Source organism: Mytilus californianus, unplaced genomic scaffold (genome assembly GCF_021869535.1).
Source record: "Mytilus californianus isolate M0D057914Y unplaced genomic scaffold, xbMytCali1.0.p SCAF_3, whole genome shotgun sequence".
NCBI classification, from domain to species: domain Eukaryota; kingdom Metazoa; phylum Mollusca; class Bivalvia; order Mytilida; family Mytilidae; genus Mytilus; species Mytilus californianus.
The window spans coordinates 99,764,917-99,784,251 of NW_026262679.1; the positions used below are offsets into that span (position 1 = coordinate 99,764,917).

The 19,335-nt window shown below is 31.9% G+C and overlaps 1 protein-coding gene across 1 annotated transcript in view; it reads left to right on the forward strand.

Annotated features, from left to right (window-relative positions):
* LOC127735528 (activating signal cointegrator 1-like) overlaps positions 1-18,810 on the forward strand; it is a 33,427-nt gene extending 14,617 nt beyond the window's left edge. The window contains exons 7-12 of the mRNA XM_052245718.1: positions 3,990-4,332; positions 6,927-7,096; positions 9,255-9,376; positions 11,324-11,421; positions 12,906-13,002; positions 15,819-18,810. Of these exons, the coding sequence (XP_052101678.1) occupies positions 3,990-4,332; positions 6,927-7,096; positions 9,255-9,376; positions 11,324-11,421; positions 12,906-13,002; positions 15,819-15,880 (892 nt within the window). The 3' untranslated portion in view covers positions 15,881-18,810. The remainder of the gene's footprint in view (positions 1-3,989; positions 4,333-6,926; positions 7,097-9,254; positions 9,377-11,323; positions 11,422-12,905; positions 13,003-15,818) is intronic.
* Positions 18,811-19,335: the final 525 nt, after the last annotated feature.

Below are 19,335 nucleotides of genomic sequence, written 5' to 3' on the forward strand. Positions count from 1 at the left end.
CATTGAAATTATCTCCCTTACACTGCTTTTAAATTATGTATAATATAATGGTTAATGAACAATTAAGATAATTTAAAACAGTGTAAGGGAGGTAATCCAAATACAACATTTTGGTTACTTCCCTTACACTGCTTTTAAATTATGTTTAAAGAAATGCAAATTTATAAAGGAAGACCAGTAAAAATATCTGCATATGTTGCATCTTTTTTTTTACAAAAAAAATCCATATGAAAGATTTGACACTATATTTTAAATTCTATTATAAAATAGATTAAGTTAGCACTATGGTAAATTTAAATGTGTAATTATGGTTGCAAACTCCATTGGAAATTTGAATTGAGATTATGACCATATCTTGAGGGAAAGAATTTTTTTGGGGAAAAAGGGGGGGGGGGGGGGTAAAAAGAAATTGTGGGGGGTCAATTTTTTCTCATTTCAGATTTCAGAAATTAAAAAGAATTATTCTTCAAATATTATTTTTTTTTCAAATTTCAAATATTGAAAAATTTCAAGAAGTAATCTTTAATTGCACAGGATGGCGCATTAGATTTGTAAAATCTTTGACCACATTTATTTATTTGTTATGCCGAATCTAACCGTGTATTTAGATTTTTAATTTTGGGTCCAGTTTTCAAATTGGTCTACATTAAGGTCCAAAGGGTCCAAAATTAAACTTTGTTTGATTTTAACAAAAATTGAATATATGGGGTTCTTTGATATGCTGAATCTAACCATGTATTTAGATTTTTGATTTTTGGCCCAGTTTTCAAGTTGGTCCAAATTGGGGTCCAAAATTAAACTTTGTTTGATTTCAACAAAAATTGAATATATGGGGTTCTTTGATATGCTGAATCTAACCATGTATTCAGATTTTTTATTTGTGGACACCGCTATCAAATTGGTTCATATTGAGGTCAAAAGGGTCCAAAATCAAACTTCGTTTGATTTCATCAAAAATTGAATTATTTGGGTTCTTTGATATGCCAAATCTAACCGTGTTTTTAGATTTTTAATTTTGGGTCCCGTTTTTATACGCCCGTTTACAGGACGTATTATGGTATACTGTTGTCCGTCTTACCGTCCGTCCGTCTGTCCGTCCGTCTGTCCGTCCTCAACATGTCAGACATTAACTCAAAAATGCTTTAACCAATTTGCATAAAACTTTGGTGAATTGTTTATATCTATTGACGTGAGCTCCCTTTCGTTTTTTATAAAATTTAGATTTTACGTTTCCGAGTTATGGGGTTTTATTCATTAAAAAAAGAGGGATTTTCCAGTTTTCGGACAATTAGTCAAGAAAGCTTTCACCAACTTGCAAGAAATGGTTGTGAATTGTTTATATCTATTGACATGAGCTCCCTTTCGATTTTTATAAACTTTAGATTTTACGTTTCCGAGTTACAGGGTTTTATTCATAAAAAAGGGGGGGGGGATTTTCCAGTTTTCGGACAAAAACTCAAAAATGCTTTCAGCAATTCTTATGAAACTTTGGTGAATTGTTTGTATGTATTGATGTAAGCTCCTTTTAGAATTTTATAAATTTTACATTTTACATTTCTGAGTTATGGGGTTTAATCATAAAAAAAAGGGGTGATTTTCCAGTTTTCGGACAATAACTCAAAAATTCTGTCACCAATTCTCATGAAACTTTGGTGAATTGTTTATATCTATTGATGTAAGCTCCCTTTTTATTTTCATAAATTTCTAATATGACATTGAGAATTAATTGAACTTTATTTGTTTATAGTCTGACAACAGATTTACTAAGTATTGCACAACAGCAAGAAATCTTTAATTGAATATAAATTCAATTCATATAACCAATTTCAAGTTCTTCGACTACATTTATTCAGAAACCTATAATATGTCAGATATTTAATTACAATCCAAATTCAGACCTGAATCAAGCTTGAATATTGTGTCCATTTTTGCCCCAACTGTTCAGGGTTGGACCTCTGCGGGCGTATCTAGCTGCGCTCAGCGAAGCAGTTTATTTAAATTGGTCTACATTTAGGTCCAAAGGGTCCAAAATTAAACTTAGTATGATTTTAACAAAAGTTGAATTCTTGGGGTTCTTTGATATGCTGAATCTAAACATGTGTTTAGATTTTTGATTATGAGCCCAGTTTTCATGTTGGTCTAAGTTGGGGTCCAAAATTAAACTTTTTCTTATTTCAACAAAAATTGAATATATGGGGTTCTTTGATATGCTGAATCTAACCATGTATTTAGATTTTTTATTTGTGGGCCCCGCTATCAAATTGGTTCATATTGAGGTCAAAAGGGTCCAAAATTAAACTTTGTTTGATTTCATCAAAAATTGAATTATTAGGGTTCTTTGATATTCCAAATCTAACCGTGTATTTAGATTTTTAATTTTGGGTCCCGTTTTTCAAATTGGTCTACATTAAGGTCCAAAGGGTCCAAAATTAAACTTAGTTTGATTTTAACAAAAATTGAATTCTTGGGGTTCTTTGATATGCTGAATCTAAACATGTGTTTAGATTTTTGATTATGGGCCCAGTTTTCAAGTTTGTCCAAGTTGGGGTCCAAAATTAAACTTTGTTTGATTTCAACAAAAATTGAATATATGGGGTTCTTTGATATGCTGAATCTAACCATGTAATTTGATTTTGGACATTGGACCATAATAGGTAAATTAAAAAAAATCAAGTTCTTAGACCACATTCTTTCTGTGTCAGAAACCTATGCTGTGTCAAATATTTAATTACAATCCAAATTCAGAGCTGTATCAAGCTTGAATGTTGTGTCCATACTTGCCCCAACTGTTCAGGGTTCGACCTCTGCGGTCGTATCAAGCTGCGCCCAGCAGAGCATTTTATTTTATTTACGATTTACAGGAATTCTCTTTGCATTTTACAAAACCATTTTAAGGTGTACATGTACAAGAAAGTCCATCCAGGAAACTTGTTAAAAAAAACTGTATTCTGGATAAAACATGTCTGATAAAAGAACTTAATACAACTAAAAGTGTCTATAACCTTTTCATCGCAAAATCTAACATCTTAAAAGATTTTAATCAGTTAAGCTTTGTTTCTGATAATGTTACACTTAAGGCACAAATTCCAACCTCAAATGGTACCACTGCAACAATTTAAACTAGCATATTATTGCAAAAAGGGTGATCAAGGTGATGAACATGACATGGGTGATGAAAATATATGTGATACGAAAAAGGGGTAGGATAGGCACAAAAGGGAAATGAATTTTGAAGATGTTTGTACTTGCTGTTTCTAATTTCTATACACCAATTTACAGGAAATTTCTTTGCATTTGACAAAACCATTTTCAGAAATCCCTACACCTTTATAGACAATATTTCCATGGAAAACTGTGAATTCAGAAATTTTTGCTACGTTTTTATTGTTGTAAAAATTACTGCGCTTAAATTTGGCGTAAAATTTTAAATTTTGATTGTATTATATATATATGCATCATTTCCAGAAACTGTAATACTTAATCTCATATTTTTATCAATACTTTGAAAAACACTCACAATAGTAAATGCACACAGAAATTTCTTAGTATATAATTCAATCAAAAGTTTTATTATCCGGAAACTGAACATGTTCATTGTTCAATATTACAGGCAGGTGTATTATGTTAAAAGTGCTCTTATGAAGATTATTTTTAATCTACATGACATGTTGCCTACCAAGTGCAGTTTTTAATTTGTAAAAAAATTAGACATCAACAAGCAATGACCATGAATGAAATTCATTTTTGGCTACAAACCATGAATGAATAGCTATCATTTAAAATTATATCATGTTGTTAACTTTTGGAACACTGCATGGTTGTATAGTATGGATTTATGATATCTTATTTATTTGAGAAGAACCGTTTGTTTGATGCAAAATGAAAGATTTATTTATTGTGGTCGATTTGTCACATTAGAAAATTCAGTAAAATAGGGGTAAAAATGATTAGGACTTCAAATATATTTATAAATTATTTTTCATTTTCAGTGCAAGAAGAACACAGGTAATAGACGATGAATCTGATTATTTTGCTACGGACAGTAATAGATGGTTAAGTAATAAAGAACGGGAAAAATTACGGAAACGTGAAGAAGAATTACGGTCACAAAGATTTGCTTCAAGAAAAGACAGAAAAATTACATTAGATTTTGCAGGTCGACAAGTGTTAGAAGAAAACAATACAGTTGATATGTATAATGTGAACGATGAGGTAGTTCAGGAAATACACTATGGTGCTAAACATAAAAAACAGGAGTTTGTACACAAAGAGGAAGACTTTGATTCACTTACTGGAATTGTTAATCCAAATATTAAACAGCATGCACCTCAGGTAGATATCATAGAGTAACTTGTCTGGCACCTCAGGTAGATATCATAAAGTAACTTTTGTCTTGCCTGGCACCTCAGGTAGATATCATAGAGTAACTTTTGTCTTGTCTGGCACCTCGGGTAGATATCATAGAGTAACTTTTGTCTTGCCTGGCACCTCAGGTAGATATCAAAGAGTAACTTTTGTCTTGTCTGGCACCTCAGGTAGATATCATAGAGTAACTTTTGTCTTGCCTGGCACCTCAGTTAGATATCATAGAGTCTTGTTTGGCACCTCAGGTAGATATCATAGAGTCTTGTCTGGCACCTCAGGTAGATATCATAGAGTAACTTTTGTCTTGTCTGAGAAGAATGTTGCAGAGTGCCAATACTGGGACCATGTTAGATCTTATTATAAAACTTTATATTTCAGAAGTTAGAATGCCTGGATACTTCACATCTTGTATATAGATGCCTTATGCCCTAAAGTTTCCGTCTTGCCTATTTCTGTTGTCTTTGATCTTATTTCCATGGTTGAGAAACTGCTTAAAATATAGGTTTGTGCATATCTGTCTGGCAGGTTTTGGTTGACCATAAACTCATTTTCGTGGTTCATAAGTCAATATTTAGTTCCTTTCTGAGGTACTGGTACTTAAGCAGAGGGTCAACTGTATATGTATTTAGTGTTTGGCACGATTGAAAGGTGTACATGTCCATCTGACCTGATTCAAGTTTATATGTCTATGTTAAGTTTTCTTGAATAGGTCTCTTTCTCAGATACTATAAGCAGTAGTTAAACTATATGTGGTGTATGGAATGATTGAAAGTTGTAGATGTTTGTCTGGCAGGTTTCATTAGATCTTGAACTCATTTTCATGGACAGTGGTCAGCATTTAGTTTTTTTGGCTTACACCCTTTTCTCAGATACTATAAACAACAAGCTAAGTCAACTACATGAACATTTGGTGTATGGAATAATTGTAAGGTGTATATTGTCTGTCTTGCAGTGTTCATCTGACAAATGACCTCATTCTCATGGCTCATTTTTCAGCATTAAGTTTTTGTGGTTTCACCTGTTTATAATATACTACAAGTAATAGGTTCACTATGTTTGGTGTATGGAATGATTGTAAAATGTACCCTTGTTCAAAAGCATGAAAAAACCATTGGTCATTAATGACATCCCAACCAATGGTTGATGAAGAATAGCAATAAAAGTGCTATCCATTGGATATATGGTTACAATTAAATTACAGCTAAAACATTTTGAGGGTTTTTATTCAGTTATTTAAGTTTGTTTTTAATATCATTGTTAGCATCCTGTTTATAAAGAGACAATTTTCAGTATCAGCCAATCAGGGTGTAATAGTACGTAGCGGAGGGGGCATTAATTAAGTTTTACCCTTGTCCATCCGTACGTTCATCCCAAAGTTGGTTTCCGTTCTCTAACATTAGATTACCTCAACCAAATGTTATGAAACTTATACACAATGCTTATTATCACAAAATACAGATCAAGTTCGAATTTTGGTGGCGTCACTTTAACCATTCTAGAGTTATGCCCCTTTACAAATGGAAAAATTGCTGAATTTTTCGTTTCCATTCCCTAACTTAAGTTTGCCTCTACCAAATGCTATGAAACTTATACACAATGCTTATTACCACAAAATACAGATCAATTTTGAATTTTGGGAGTGTCACTTTTATTGTTCTAGAGTTATGCCCCTTTACAAATGGAAAAATTGCTAAATTTTTTGTTTCCGCTCTCTAACTTTAGTTTGCCTCAACCAAATGCTATGAAATTTAAACACAATGCTTATTTACAAAATACAGTTGAAGTTTGAATTTTGGTGGTGTTACTTTAACCATTCTTGAGTTATGCCCCTTTACAAATGGAAAAATTGCTGAATTTTTTGTTTCCGTTCTCTAACTATAGTTAGCCTCAACCAAATGTTATTAAACTTATACACACACAATGCTTATTACCACAAAACACAGATCAATTTTAAATTTTGGGTTTCACTTTTATTGTTCTAGAGTTATGCCCCTTTACAAATGGAAAAATTGCTGAATTTTTCGTTTCCATTCTCTCACTGAAGTTAGTCTTAACCAAATGTTATGAAACTTATACATGTACACAATGCTTATTACCACAAAACTCAGATCAAGTACAAATTTGGGTAGCATCACTTTTACAGTTCTTGAGTTATGTCCCTTTATAATGTTATATGTAAGTGAGGGGCTTCATCTGTGTCCTATGGACACATTCCCCATTTATTATTTTATACCTGGACCTGCAGGATATTAACAGAACATTGAAATACAAACGTACTACCTTTTTAGTTTTATTGATTGTAGTCACTACATGTATAACTTCAAAATTTTAAATCAAAATTTAGTTTTGTTCATAATGTTTGGTAATTTCTTCAATGAACAAAATGACGGTAGTAAATTCATGTGGAATATAATACAGTACTACTAAATAAACTTGTTCAGTGTAAGTCCTAGTAATAGTTATATCAAGAGTTTTATATGATATTAAAGGTTTTGCCTTGAATATTTATGTTGTAAAAATGTATTAATAAAATACCTTATAAATATTTCATGTTTACTTAGTTTGTAGATGAAAAGGTAAGTGGAAAAAATTCTCCAGCAAATGTAGTGGGACCAGAAAAAAAGAAACCAGTAAGAATACAAGACAGAGAGTTGTTACAGATGTCAGATGAAGGTCATTGTCTTAGCATGCATCAACCATGGGCATTATTGTTGGTCAAAGGTATTAAAATGTAAGTATGCACCAACCATGGGAAAGTCAAAGGTTAAAAATATAAATATACATCAGCCATGGGCATTAATTACTGTTAGACAAGGGCAAGGATCCTTAAAATTTTCCACACAATAACAGGTTTTTTAAGATGACAGGTTCTTTTTCAAACTATCAAATTCATATTTGATTCAAGGCATCAACAAAGTTGTATTAACAGTTTCACCACATTACTCCATGAAAATTGTTACTGATTTCTAAACACATTCAAGAACAATTTATGGAATGTTATAACAGTTTAAGATTGTAATGATTTTAATGACTTCAAGCTGTAAATTTCTCAGGAACAGACAATGCTACTTTTGGTTTTGATAATCAATATAAAAACTGGAAGTTGAAAGTTAATCATAGATTACAAGATATTCTGGATTCATCTTTGGGGTTCGCTCTGTTTATCAAATGGCAGGAAATCATCATGTTTTTATGTCCATGCCACTTGGCGAAGTGGGTATAAAGTGTTACCCATGTCCATCCCATCCGTCACCTACGTCCTTAAAATTGGTTTCCGGTCTCCAACTTTAGTTTGCCTCAACCAAGAGGAGGAGAGACAGGAGAACACTTTATCAAGATAGACGATAAATTGCATTATTTCATTACGTTTCAGCAAATGCTAATTTAGATTAAAAAATCAATTCGAACACGTGCTTTTACATTGACTTACGCAATCAGCATTCCCCCTTTTAAATGAGTACAAATAAGACGTAACATAATTTCATGCCAAATATCACAGTACAACAATTATCGATATCATTGAATCACTTTACAATTTTAAAAGTAAATACAACTTGATAATCTGAAGAATCTATCGCAAATCCGAATTCATTTTGTAGCTCACAATCAAACTTATACATCCGGTTTATATTCAGAATCGAAAGATGCATGTTGCAGAGTCTATTACTATGAAATTTGCAATTTAAAGTCATTAAAATCATTTTAAGTTGTAAACATTTGCCCTGCAAATCTTTACTCAACGTTTTACAAAACGGGTACAAAACTTGTTGATGCTGCATATCGTCGATACTGGTTCATGACATTTGACAGGGAAAAAAAGATCCCCCGATTTTTAAGTCCTAAACAATTATCAAAATAGCAAGAAAACGACTTAAGGACAGCTTGTGGCCATTCTTTTTTTGGGAGCCATGCAGGCTTGACATTGAAATTGTAACAAATGACAATTAATGAAAATATTTGTTATATTCTGTAATGAAATAAATATAATAAGCAATACATCAGTTTGTTCACCATTCCTTACATAGAAATGGAGGATGGAAATACTTTCGATCATGTCACAGGATAGACAAGGGGTTTTGTCATGGTGAAAGTTCCTCCATCGTTAAATTGTCATCCATGCAGATCCCTGGTCACTTTTACGGTTTATGAGTTATGCCCCTTTATAAACATAAAAATTGCTGAAATTTTCGTTTACGTTTACTAACTTTAGTTTGCCTCAACCAAATGTTATGAAATTTATACACAATGCCTATTACAACAAAACACAGATCAAGTTGAAATTAAGTGGCGTCACTTTTACCGTTCTTGAGTTATGCCCTTTATAAATGGAAAAATTACAAAATCTGTCGTTTCTGTTCTCTCACTTAAGTTTCTCTCACTCAATCAAATGTTATAAAAGTTATACACGATGCTTATTACCACAAAACACAGATCAAGTTTGAAATTGGGTGGCGTCACTTTTACAATTAGTACATTGACTCATGCATATTTACAAGCGGGGCTGTGGCCCATAGACACATTCTCCATTTATTTTATTTTATTACCTGTAATATTTTTTTTGATATAACTGATACTAGTAATAGTTTCACTGTTTTAATTTGGCATGAAATCATTTTGCATGTTATGATTAAGTGTCTAATCTGTTGAAGACACTTGCACACATGCATATTTAACATAGTAAATAAAGCACAAGTTTGTCTTCCGATTTTACATATTGCCAATAAAAATTCCAACAGAGCCAAAGTGAAGGATCTGATTTTAATCAGATTTGCTAAGTACACACTGTAGCTGAAATATTCTGTAATATTCTACAATTATTAGTGAAATAATATTTACACTAAGAGGGAAATAAATCAAATGTCAGAGTTGGTTATTTTTTTTGTTTTCAGTCATGAAGGTAGATCATGGTATACACCTATTCGTGGACGGTTGTGGATTGCTGCAACAGCCAAATCACCTTCTCCACAGGAAACTGTGGATGTTGAACAACAGTACAGATATTTACTTAATGGTAGAAATTAATTTAAATCAGGAGAAAATTTTTAATGTTAAATGTGGGACTCATTTAAAGAAGTAACACTGGGTTGTCATGAGTTGGGCAGGAAATGCTTATTATTTCATAGCACCTGACATTATCTACAGGGGTTCATGTTGCACACCATTCAGATATGTACACTGTTTATCCTCTCACCTTTTTCTTTCGGCTACGATGCTGTCTGTTTTTATCTTACTATTTTTAATGCCCCATAATATCTTTTTGTTTTTAAGATAAAAGAACAATGTAGACACGTCTGATATTTTAGTCTGTCTGGAAAGGTTGTTTGTATATGGGAAAATTGAAAAGTTACTGTTGAATTGATAACAAAAAAGCTTTAACAATATCCAATCAAGAACAATACTCTACAAAATGTTTCAATGAATAGAAATGAATAATTCCTTTAAAAGAATTGAAAACACATACAACCACAGTTTTCATCATTCATATAGGGGTTACTGTTATTAAATTTAGGGTGCACTTAGAACCCTATCTACATAATTGTAAAATGTCAATGTTTTTAGTCCCCTATGGATGAAGTCGAAGGGACTGTAGGTTTGCACTCAGTCAGTCTGTCTGTCTGTCTGTCTGTCTGTCTGTCTGTCTGTCTGTCTGTCTGTCTGTCTGTTCTACAAATCAGTTTTCCACACTTTTTTTCTTCGTGCTTGAAGATATTGACTTGATATTTGGTGTATTGTTTAATCATGACAAGTTACAGATCTGGTCTGATGATTTTGTGCAGAGTTATGGTCCTTTGACTTAGAAAATTTACTCAAATAATCAGTTTTTCGCACTTTTTTTTGTCATGCTTGAAGATATTGATTTGATAATTAGTATATAGTTTTATCATGACAAGTTACAGATCAAGTTTGAATTTTGTTCCGGTCTGATGATTTTGTGCAGAGTTATGGTCCTTGGACTTAGAAAATTCAATTAAATTATCATTTTCCACACTTTTTTTCGTCATGCTTGAAGATATTGACTTAATATTTGTTATATAGTTTACACCGAGACAAGTTATAGATCAAGTTAGCATTTTGTTCCAGTACAATATATTTTTAACCGGTAGGGGACTATGTATTGCCATGCAATACTCTCAGATTGCTTGTTAATTTTAATCTTGTACAAAAATTTTGAATTGCAATTGAAGCAAAAGAAATTTATATTTTTTGTTAATTTGTTGTTATGACTATATATTCATTCTTAACCCTGTATTGTTTCTTCTTGTTGTTTAACCTGCAATGAATGTTGTTCCCTTTTCAGTAATGTTGACAATGTTAATGTTAACTACTTAAGTTGAATGTTTCTACTATGTCTATTTCGGAGAAATATTTCTGAACACCTATACATCTCAACTAAGAGAGTATATGGGCCCTTCATTCTCAGTCATGATCTATGGACTTTGAATATTTTTTTTTTTCTTTCTCATGTAATGTTGAGTTTTCTGATAAGATGTATTTATGAAGAAGCATGTATGATAAGCTTTAAAGTGTACTTAGGCATTAGTATATACCAGTATACATTTCGATTTCAAGCTGAATTAGAGCCACCTGAGACATGTTTTAGACTTGAGATATTTTTACTGTTTTTGTAACATTAAGTTCTCTGTCAGACTGGATGCTTTTTGTGATAGTATTTAGGAAAGGCTATTGTTATATAGTATGCTTTTGTATAGGCATCTATGCATTGTAGTTTCAAACAATATAAGGATTTCTTTGCAACTTTACTTTCAAATGGAGGAAATTAAACCCAGTCAGAAGTTAAAACATAAACTCATCATATACGTTTTTTCATGAACAAATCACTGGCAAAAGCCTACCCGAAAGTCTCCAATGCACAGTATGACAGTGCATCTAATTTATACTTTTCATTTTGATTTTGATATATGTGTTTGTATTAACAATTATATTTATTTTCATTTAGACCAGAAGTTATCATTCCCTACACATTACCCAGTAGCCTGTTTGTTAGGTTGTGTTGATCTAGTCGATTGTTTACCACAAGATGAATATAGAAAAAAGGTAGATAAATATTAACAAGATTAAATGAAGCAACGTGCAAATTTTATACTTTGTACTAATTTAAAACATAAGTACGAAAAAATGTAGTAAACAATGTTAAAATTGTATCCATTAGATGGAACAACTGAGTGGCATTGTTTTTGTGTTGAATAATTTTGCTGTTCTTCATCTCGTAGTCACAGTTAGGCTTTCAACACAGAGCAAAAAATTTAGAATCTAACTTAATCTATTGATTTGAAATACTGTGGATTCATTTATAATTTGTAAATACCAATATTCGTGGATAGAGAAATATTTGTATTTCAGTGGATACTTGATTTGGTGATTTCAACCAAATTTTACGTACTGTAATCTTGAAATAATTGTGTAGGAGTTATTTTCAATTATTTGGTGATAATGTCAAATACACCAAAACATCCCCTGAGCGAATAGTATGTAGAAAGCAACAATATTGGCATAAAAGATGAACTTACCATTTAATGAGGGAGTTTGACCTTAGTATGAAAAGACTAAATGTAAAAAATAATGAGCATAGAACTTTTTTCTCCATACAGCTGTTGCTGTAAAAGGTCACTCTTATCCAACAATTTCTCATATAATACGTCTGCTACAACCTCATCCTGACATGTATGTGTAGCATATTTATATAAACATTATAGTATTTTTGTATTGCCTGCGATGAAAATCGCAGAAAGCGAGACATAGGGATTGCTTTTCCGTTGATGTTAAGTTTTCTGCTTATGTTAGTTTGATAGAAACAACTTGTGATAGATCATTGATATTTAGTATGAAGATGCATTACTATCAGTACATATCAGTTTGACGACTATTTTGAGGCCCTGCCCCATAGTCCATGGTTCAGTGACAATGAATTAATTAGCAATTTTAAATGTTAAGTTTTCTGCTTAAGTTAGATAGATAGGAACTACTGGTGATAAATCAATGATATTTTGTGTGAAGTTGCATTGCTATCAGTACATATCAGTTTGATGTCTATTTTGAGGCCCTGCCTCCTATGCCATGGTTCAGTGACTTTCTATAAATTAGCAATTTTCAATGATAAGTTTCCTACTTAAGTTAGTTTGATATGAACTACTTGCAATAGATCAGTGATATTTTCTATAAAGTTGCATTACTATCAGTACCTAGGTCATGGTCCAGTGACTTTCAATCAATTAACAATTTTCAATGTTAAGTTTTCTGATTAAGTTAGTTTGATAGGAACTACTTACAATAGACAATATTTTTTATAAAGTTACATTGCTGTCTGTACATCTCAGTTTGTCAACCATAAGTCCATTTCGAGACCCTACCCACTAGTTGTCCAGTGACTTTGAATTAATTAGCAATGTTACTTTCCATCAGATTGTTTTTTTCTGAATTTTATGCTGACAGGCGAGACATATCTCTGTGTCAACAGTTTATTTTTAATTGACCCAAGTACATCATAGTCATTACTTTCATAACTAAGTTTTTTGTTTCAGTTTCCAGATGGGGAGTCAATATCACCTTATGTGTTTATATGTGAAAACCCACAAGAATTAGTTGTCAAATTTCCAGTTAAAGGGAAACATAAGATATGTAAGTTTTAATTGGTATACAATATATTCTATGTTTGTGGAGTTGAGTTTAATATCTGTGTATTCTATATAATAAATTTTATTTTATTATTGTGTCACATACTGATTGAACATTATACAATGACATAATAAAAATATACATTAAAACAATCAGTACCCAGCCATTAGATTATATATGCCTTTATATGAGTCCAGGGAGGTTAAAGTTCGACATGTAAACCTCATGATCATTGATCAACCTTTACAAGAAAGATAATACAGGAACAGGTCAACATGAACATGTTAGTGAATAAACATTGTATCTGTGACATGTCAGGTTTAAAAACAGCACATAATCCTGTGTCATACATAGTGTATATTGTTGAAAATGTAAAACTTAAAAATGAAAACTGACTGATTCCTACCACAAAAAAAGTAATATCTTCAAAAAGTCTAAATCTACATTTCTAATTGTCTTTTTAGTGTTAAAATGTCTCACTTTTTATGACAAATAATCTAAATTTCATAAATGTATGTGCAAAAAGAAATACAAATCAGTGACAGATTATTCCTCAATTATTGATAAAAACAACATGATTGATTTTTGGACAGCTTTTTTGGTCAAACACACCTGCAGCATGCGGGGTACGAACTGGCAACCTCAGTGTTAAGAGGCTAGTGGTACAGAAGATTTATTACTTAGACCACTGGGCCACTGAGACTCCTAAAAAAAAATCCAAAAGAAAATATGAAATAAAGTATCCTATCCCCATTGTATTTGACTTGGGTATATAACTCCACATTCAATAAAACACTTGGAAATCATATGAACGGTTTATGAATTTGATCTTCACAATTTAATATAAGTAAATAAGGAATCAGGTGATTACTTCATGTTCATTTGTAGTTCTTTTGAGGCAGTCTTTATGTTCATGGCCAAAAATTATCAAACTGAATACGGGTAATGTTTAACACTTGCAAATAGAAGCAGGAAATCAGGGTGAAAAACATTAATATGTACAAATAGATCTTTGATATTGACAAAAATAGTTTGTATTTAATGGTCACCTTTTCAACAGTTAGAGAACAATTTGTTTTGTTATATATTTTAGTTTTTATACGACCGCAAAAAAATTTTGTGGTCGTATATTGGTATGACGTCGTCGTCGTCGTCGTCCATAGACACATTGGTTTTCGCACTCTAACTTTAGTTTAAGTGAATGGATCGCTATGAAATTTTACCATAAGGTTCAATACCACAAAAGGAAGCTTGGGATTGATTTTGGGGGTTATGGTACCAACAGTTAAGGAATTAGGGGCCAAAAAGGGGCCAAAAATAAGCATTTTTGTAACTTCCAAACATAACTTGTGTGTTAGTGTATGGATCTCTCTGACATTGTACCACAAGGTGTCCATATCACAAAGGGAATGCTGGGATTGATTTTGGGGGTAATTGCCTCAAAATTTTAGGAATTAGGGGCTAAAAAAGGGGCAAAAAAAAGCATTTTTCTAGTTTCATGACAATAACTTGTGTGTAAGTCTATGGATCTTTCTAAAATTGTACTTCAAGGTTCCATATCACAAAGGGAAAGCTGGAATTGAGTTTGGGGGTAATTGCCCAAAACGTTTAGGAATAAGGGGCCAAAAATAAGCATTTTTCTAGTTTCCAGACAATAACTTGTGTTCAAGTGTATGGATCTCTCTGAAATTGTACTGCAAGGTTCCATATCACAAAGGGAATGTTTGGATTGATTTTGTGGGTAATTGCCTCAAAATTTTAGGAACTAGGGGCAAAAAAAGGGGCAAAAAACAAGCATTTTTCTAGTTTCATGACAATAACTTGTGTATAAGTCTATGGATCTTTCTGAAATTGTACTACAAGGTTCCATATCACAAAGGGAAAGCTGGAATTGAGTTTGGGGGTAATTGCCAAGAACGTTTAAGAATAAGGGGCCAAAAATAAGCATTTTTCTAGTTTCCAGACAATAACTTGTGTTCAAGTGTATGGATCTCTCTGAAATTATACTGCAAGGTTCCATACCACAAAGGGAAGACTGGGATTGATTTTGGGGGTAATTGTCTCAAAATTTTAGGAATTAGGGGCCAAAAAGGGGCAAAAAACAAGCATTTTTCTAGTTTCAGGACAATAACTTGTGTGTAAGTGAATGGATCTTTATGAAATTGTACTACAAGGTTCCATATCACAAAGGGAAAGCTGGGTTTGAGTTTGGGGGTAATTGCCCTATATGTTTAGGAATATGGGGCCAAAAAGGGGCCAAAAAACAAGCATTTTTCTAGTTTCCAGACAATAACTTGTGTTCAAGTGTTCCATACATTCCATACAATTTCTCTATGAAATTGTACTGCAAGGTACCATACCACAAAGGGAAGGCTGGGATTGAGTTTGGGGGTGATGAATTATAAGGGGTTCAAAAAATTTGGGGGGGGGGATTTTTTTTTTCCTTTTTTTTTTTTTTAAATTTTCCATTTTAAATTGGTTATTTCTGATTTATATATAAAAGCAAATAATAATGATATGGTTTGAATAGGTAAATTAAAAATTTTTAAGTTCTTAGACCACATTTATTCTGTGTCAGAAACCTATGCTGTGTCAAATATTTAATCACAATCCAAATTCAGTGCTGTATCAAGCTTGAATGTTGTGTCCATACTTGCCCAAACTGTTCAGGGTTCGACCTCTGCGGTTGTATCAAGCTGCTGCAAGCGGAGCATTTCATTTTAGTTTATACAGTGTGAATAAAAAATAAGATCTGTGAAAATTTGAATATCAAACTATACCAAGATTTTACAAATCCTTCTTCATTTTATTTTTTGCAGATAAGTTAGATGGACATATACACCAAGCTGCCAAAAAAGGATTAAGAAGTTCAAGTGATTAAAATCTGTGATATACAACATGATAATTGTTTTATGTTATTACATGTCTTTGCATACCAGTATATACATTTTAATTTTTTCTCAGCATCAATGCATCAGATTAAACTGCAAGACCTACCTAGAAAAAAAAGCAACATTGTAATGACCAACAAGATTACCTGCCATCTTTTCAAAATCTGCATGGGGAATTCAATCACAAGAGAACCAAATGCATCTCTTAACAACATATCATTTAAGTGCTTTTAATCTAATATACTAAGGTTTTGAATGAGTTACCATATTGTTTTGCCTGTTTTGTCATGAATATGAGCTAAAATATAGAATGCCTTTTTTGAGGTATTAGTCTATATAATTTATGATTTCAAGTGTCAGGCCAATAACTCTTCATCGGGGAAATCCTTAATGAATGGCAAAAGTTGGTAGGTCGGATCATGGAAGTATTATATCGACAGGAATAACAACAACGCCAGTTCAAAGGTTTCATCTGCGTTACCGCCTATCTTCCGATTACTTGTTAATTAGTTTATTATATGGAATGATAATTGATTCTCGGCATGTGATCAATCAAATCACTGACAATTTTCGGTCATTTTCGTGTTCACGGAAATTACGAACAGACGGTTGTTGTCGTATATAAAGTAAACCGAATAGTTCACTTGTTACATTCCGCTGCTGTACGCTGCCGAATAGAGTCATTCATTCAATGTTGATTTTAGTCTATTTTTCCTATTTATGTCTTTTTCGATCTTGATAGTTTAAGCCGACAGTTGTCACATATGAAATTGGTGAAAAAGGGTGGATCATGTTCAATTTTAATATCTAAAGATAGTTAAGAACCATTTCTGAAAGTTAAGAAGATGATTGTACAAAAAATATGTTTCGACCTGTTCTTAAATACGAATAATCAAAGTCTTTCGTATGTACCAGTCAATTAAAATATTCACAATTTTAAACCTATTATTTAATTTGTACATAAACTAATTCATATAGAATAATACATTTGCGGTTAAAAATGCTCATTTTGTTTGGTTGTTTTTCTTTTTGCTGTAATGTATTGTATTAATACTAGTATTCAATTGTTAACACTTTTTAAAATAGATATAAATTTAACATGTTTTACGAACTTATTATCCCGATTTTAATTGTCCAGTTTCAATAATGTAATCAATGACATTTATTGCAAATACATAAACCTAAAATACTTAAAAGTAAATAACCTTTTTATAAATCTCGATAAACTTGGCACATTTCAACAGTAAAATATTCTATGTCTACATTTGTCTACATTATTTTGTTAAACATTATGTAAAACCTGATCTCTTCATCGTTATTACCTGTTTTACTCGTGTTCTGCTTTCAATCTAAAAATACTTTTAGAACAGTTTAAAACAAACAGTAAAAAGCAAAAATATGCAAAAATAAATACAATTTTCCATGTTAAACTGTTGTAGTTTAAACAATTCTCATCCGTTTTTCAAGTTTGTTACATCATTCGATTTCTTTCTGAAGGTAGAAGTTTTATATGATACAGCGCCACCTTTGATTTCTTTCTGAAGATAGAAGTTTTATATGATACAGCGCCACCCTGTAATTAATAAACTAGGGATTTTCCACAGGTGCTTATAATTACCGGACTCGATAAAATCATGTGACTGACAAGAAATTCTAGATGCGAATTACAACTGCGGTATCACAGATAGTAACCAAAGGGGTCTTGTCGCTGAGACAATAATTGGATAAAATCATATGACTTTAGTACAGAGCTCTGCAGGTCATTAATACATGCTAATTTATCGTTGTTATTCCTTCTCATAATACTTCCATGGTCTGATGGAGAATTAATGATATCATTCACATTATCATTATTTTCATTACTAGGTGTAAAACATTGTTATTGAATTATTAGATATAACAATTAAATATCATTTATATATTTATTCTTTATATTTAAAAGCACATGAAAAAGATGTTTCAAAATAGCTCTGTACTGGTAAAAATGTGATTTAAGTCCTTTATGGAGACCAGTGTTGCCAGCTTTTCTGATTTAATTCATAAAATTACCAAATTATACATTTATCATAAATGTATATCAGCACAGCCTAAGATTGTTGTGACAATCAGCTTAACATTTAATTTCAGAATATATCAATATTTTGTATATACAGTGAGTTAGATTCGTCTTTTTTCCCTGGAACTATACTTCTGCAAGTTTTTTAAAAGTTACTTGAAAAATTTCATTAATTAGCACTTTTAATATTGTAAAATAATGTTAACATTGCTTACATTTCAAAACAGAAGCAATGACCCAATATTTAATTACATCACCTCGCTTAAAGGACTGGTTCACTTTTGATTCCATGGCTATTATCTGCCCCCCACTCTTAAATAAAGAAAAACACCAAGCATAAAAGAACTAAAAGTTCACAGGAAAGATCCTTTATGGAATATGACAGATACTTTTTATGCCCCCGCCGTAGTGGTGGGGGCATTAAGTTTTACCCTTGTCCGTCTGTAAGTACGTAATCCGTACGTACGTCCCAAAATTGGTTTCCGTTTAATAACTTGAGTGTGCCTCAACCAAATGTTATGAAACTTATACACAATGCTTATTACCACAAAACACAGATCAAGTTTGAATTTTGGTGGCGTCATTTTAACCGTTCTAGAGTTATGCCCCTTTATAAATGAAAAAAATTGCAAAGTTTTAAGTTTCCGTTCTCTAACTTAAGTTTGCCTCAACCAAATGTTATGAAATTTGTACACAATGCTTATAACCACAAACACAGATCAAGTTTGAATTTTGGTAGCGTCGCTTTAACCGTTCTAGGGATATGCCTCTTTATAAATGGAAAAATTGCAAAATTTTTAGTTTCCGTTCTCTAACTTAAGTTTGCCTCAACCAAATGTTATGAAACTTATACACAATGCTTATTACCACAAAACACAGATCAAGTTTGAATTTTGGTGGCGTCCCTTTAACCGTTCTAGAGTTATGCCCCTTTATAAATGGAAAAATTGCTAAATTTTTATTTTCTTCTAAATATCAAGTAATTTTTAAAATTGAAGTTATCTTCCTTTGTCCATGATTATAGTTGAATCAACTACAATCAGTGCTTTATACAATGCAATGTTTAATTTTGACTTCCACTGATAAAACACAGATCAAGTTGAATTTGGGTAGTGTCACTTTAACCATTATTGAGTTATGCCCCTTTCTAAATCGAAAGATTGCAAAATTTTTAGTTTCCATTCTGTAACTTAAGTTTGCCCCAACCAAACATTATGAAACCAATACACAATATTCATTACCACTAAACTAAGATCAAGTACAAATTTTTTGTTTCCGTTTTTTAACTTTAGTTTGCCTCAACCAAATGTTATGAAACTTATACACAATGCTTATTACTACATAATAAAGATCAAGTTTGAAATTTGGTGGCGTCATTTTAACCGTTCT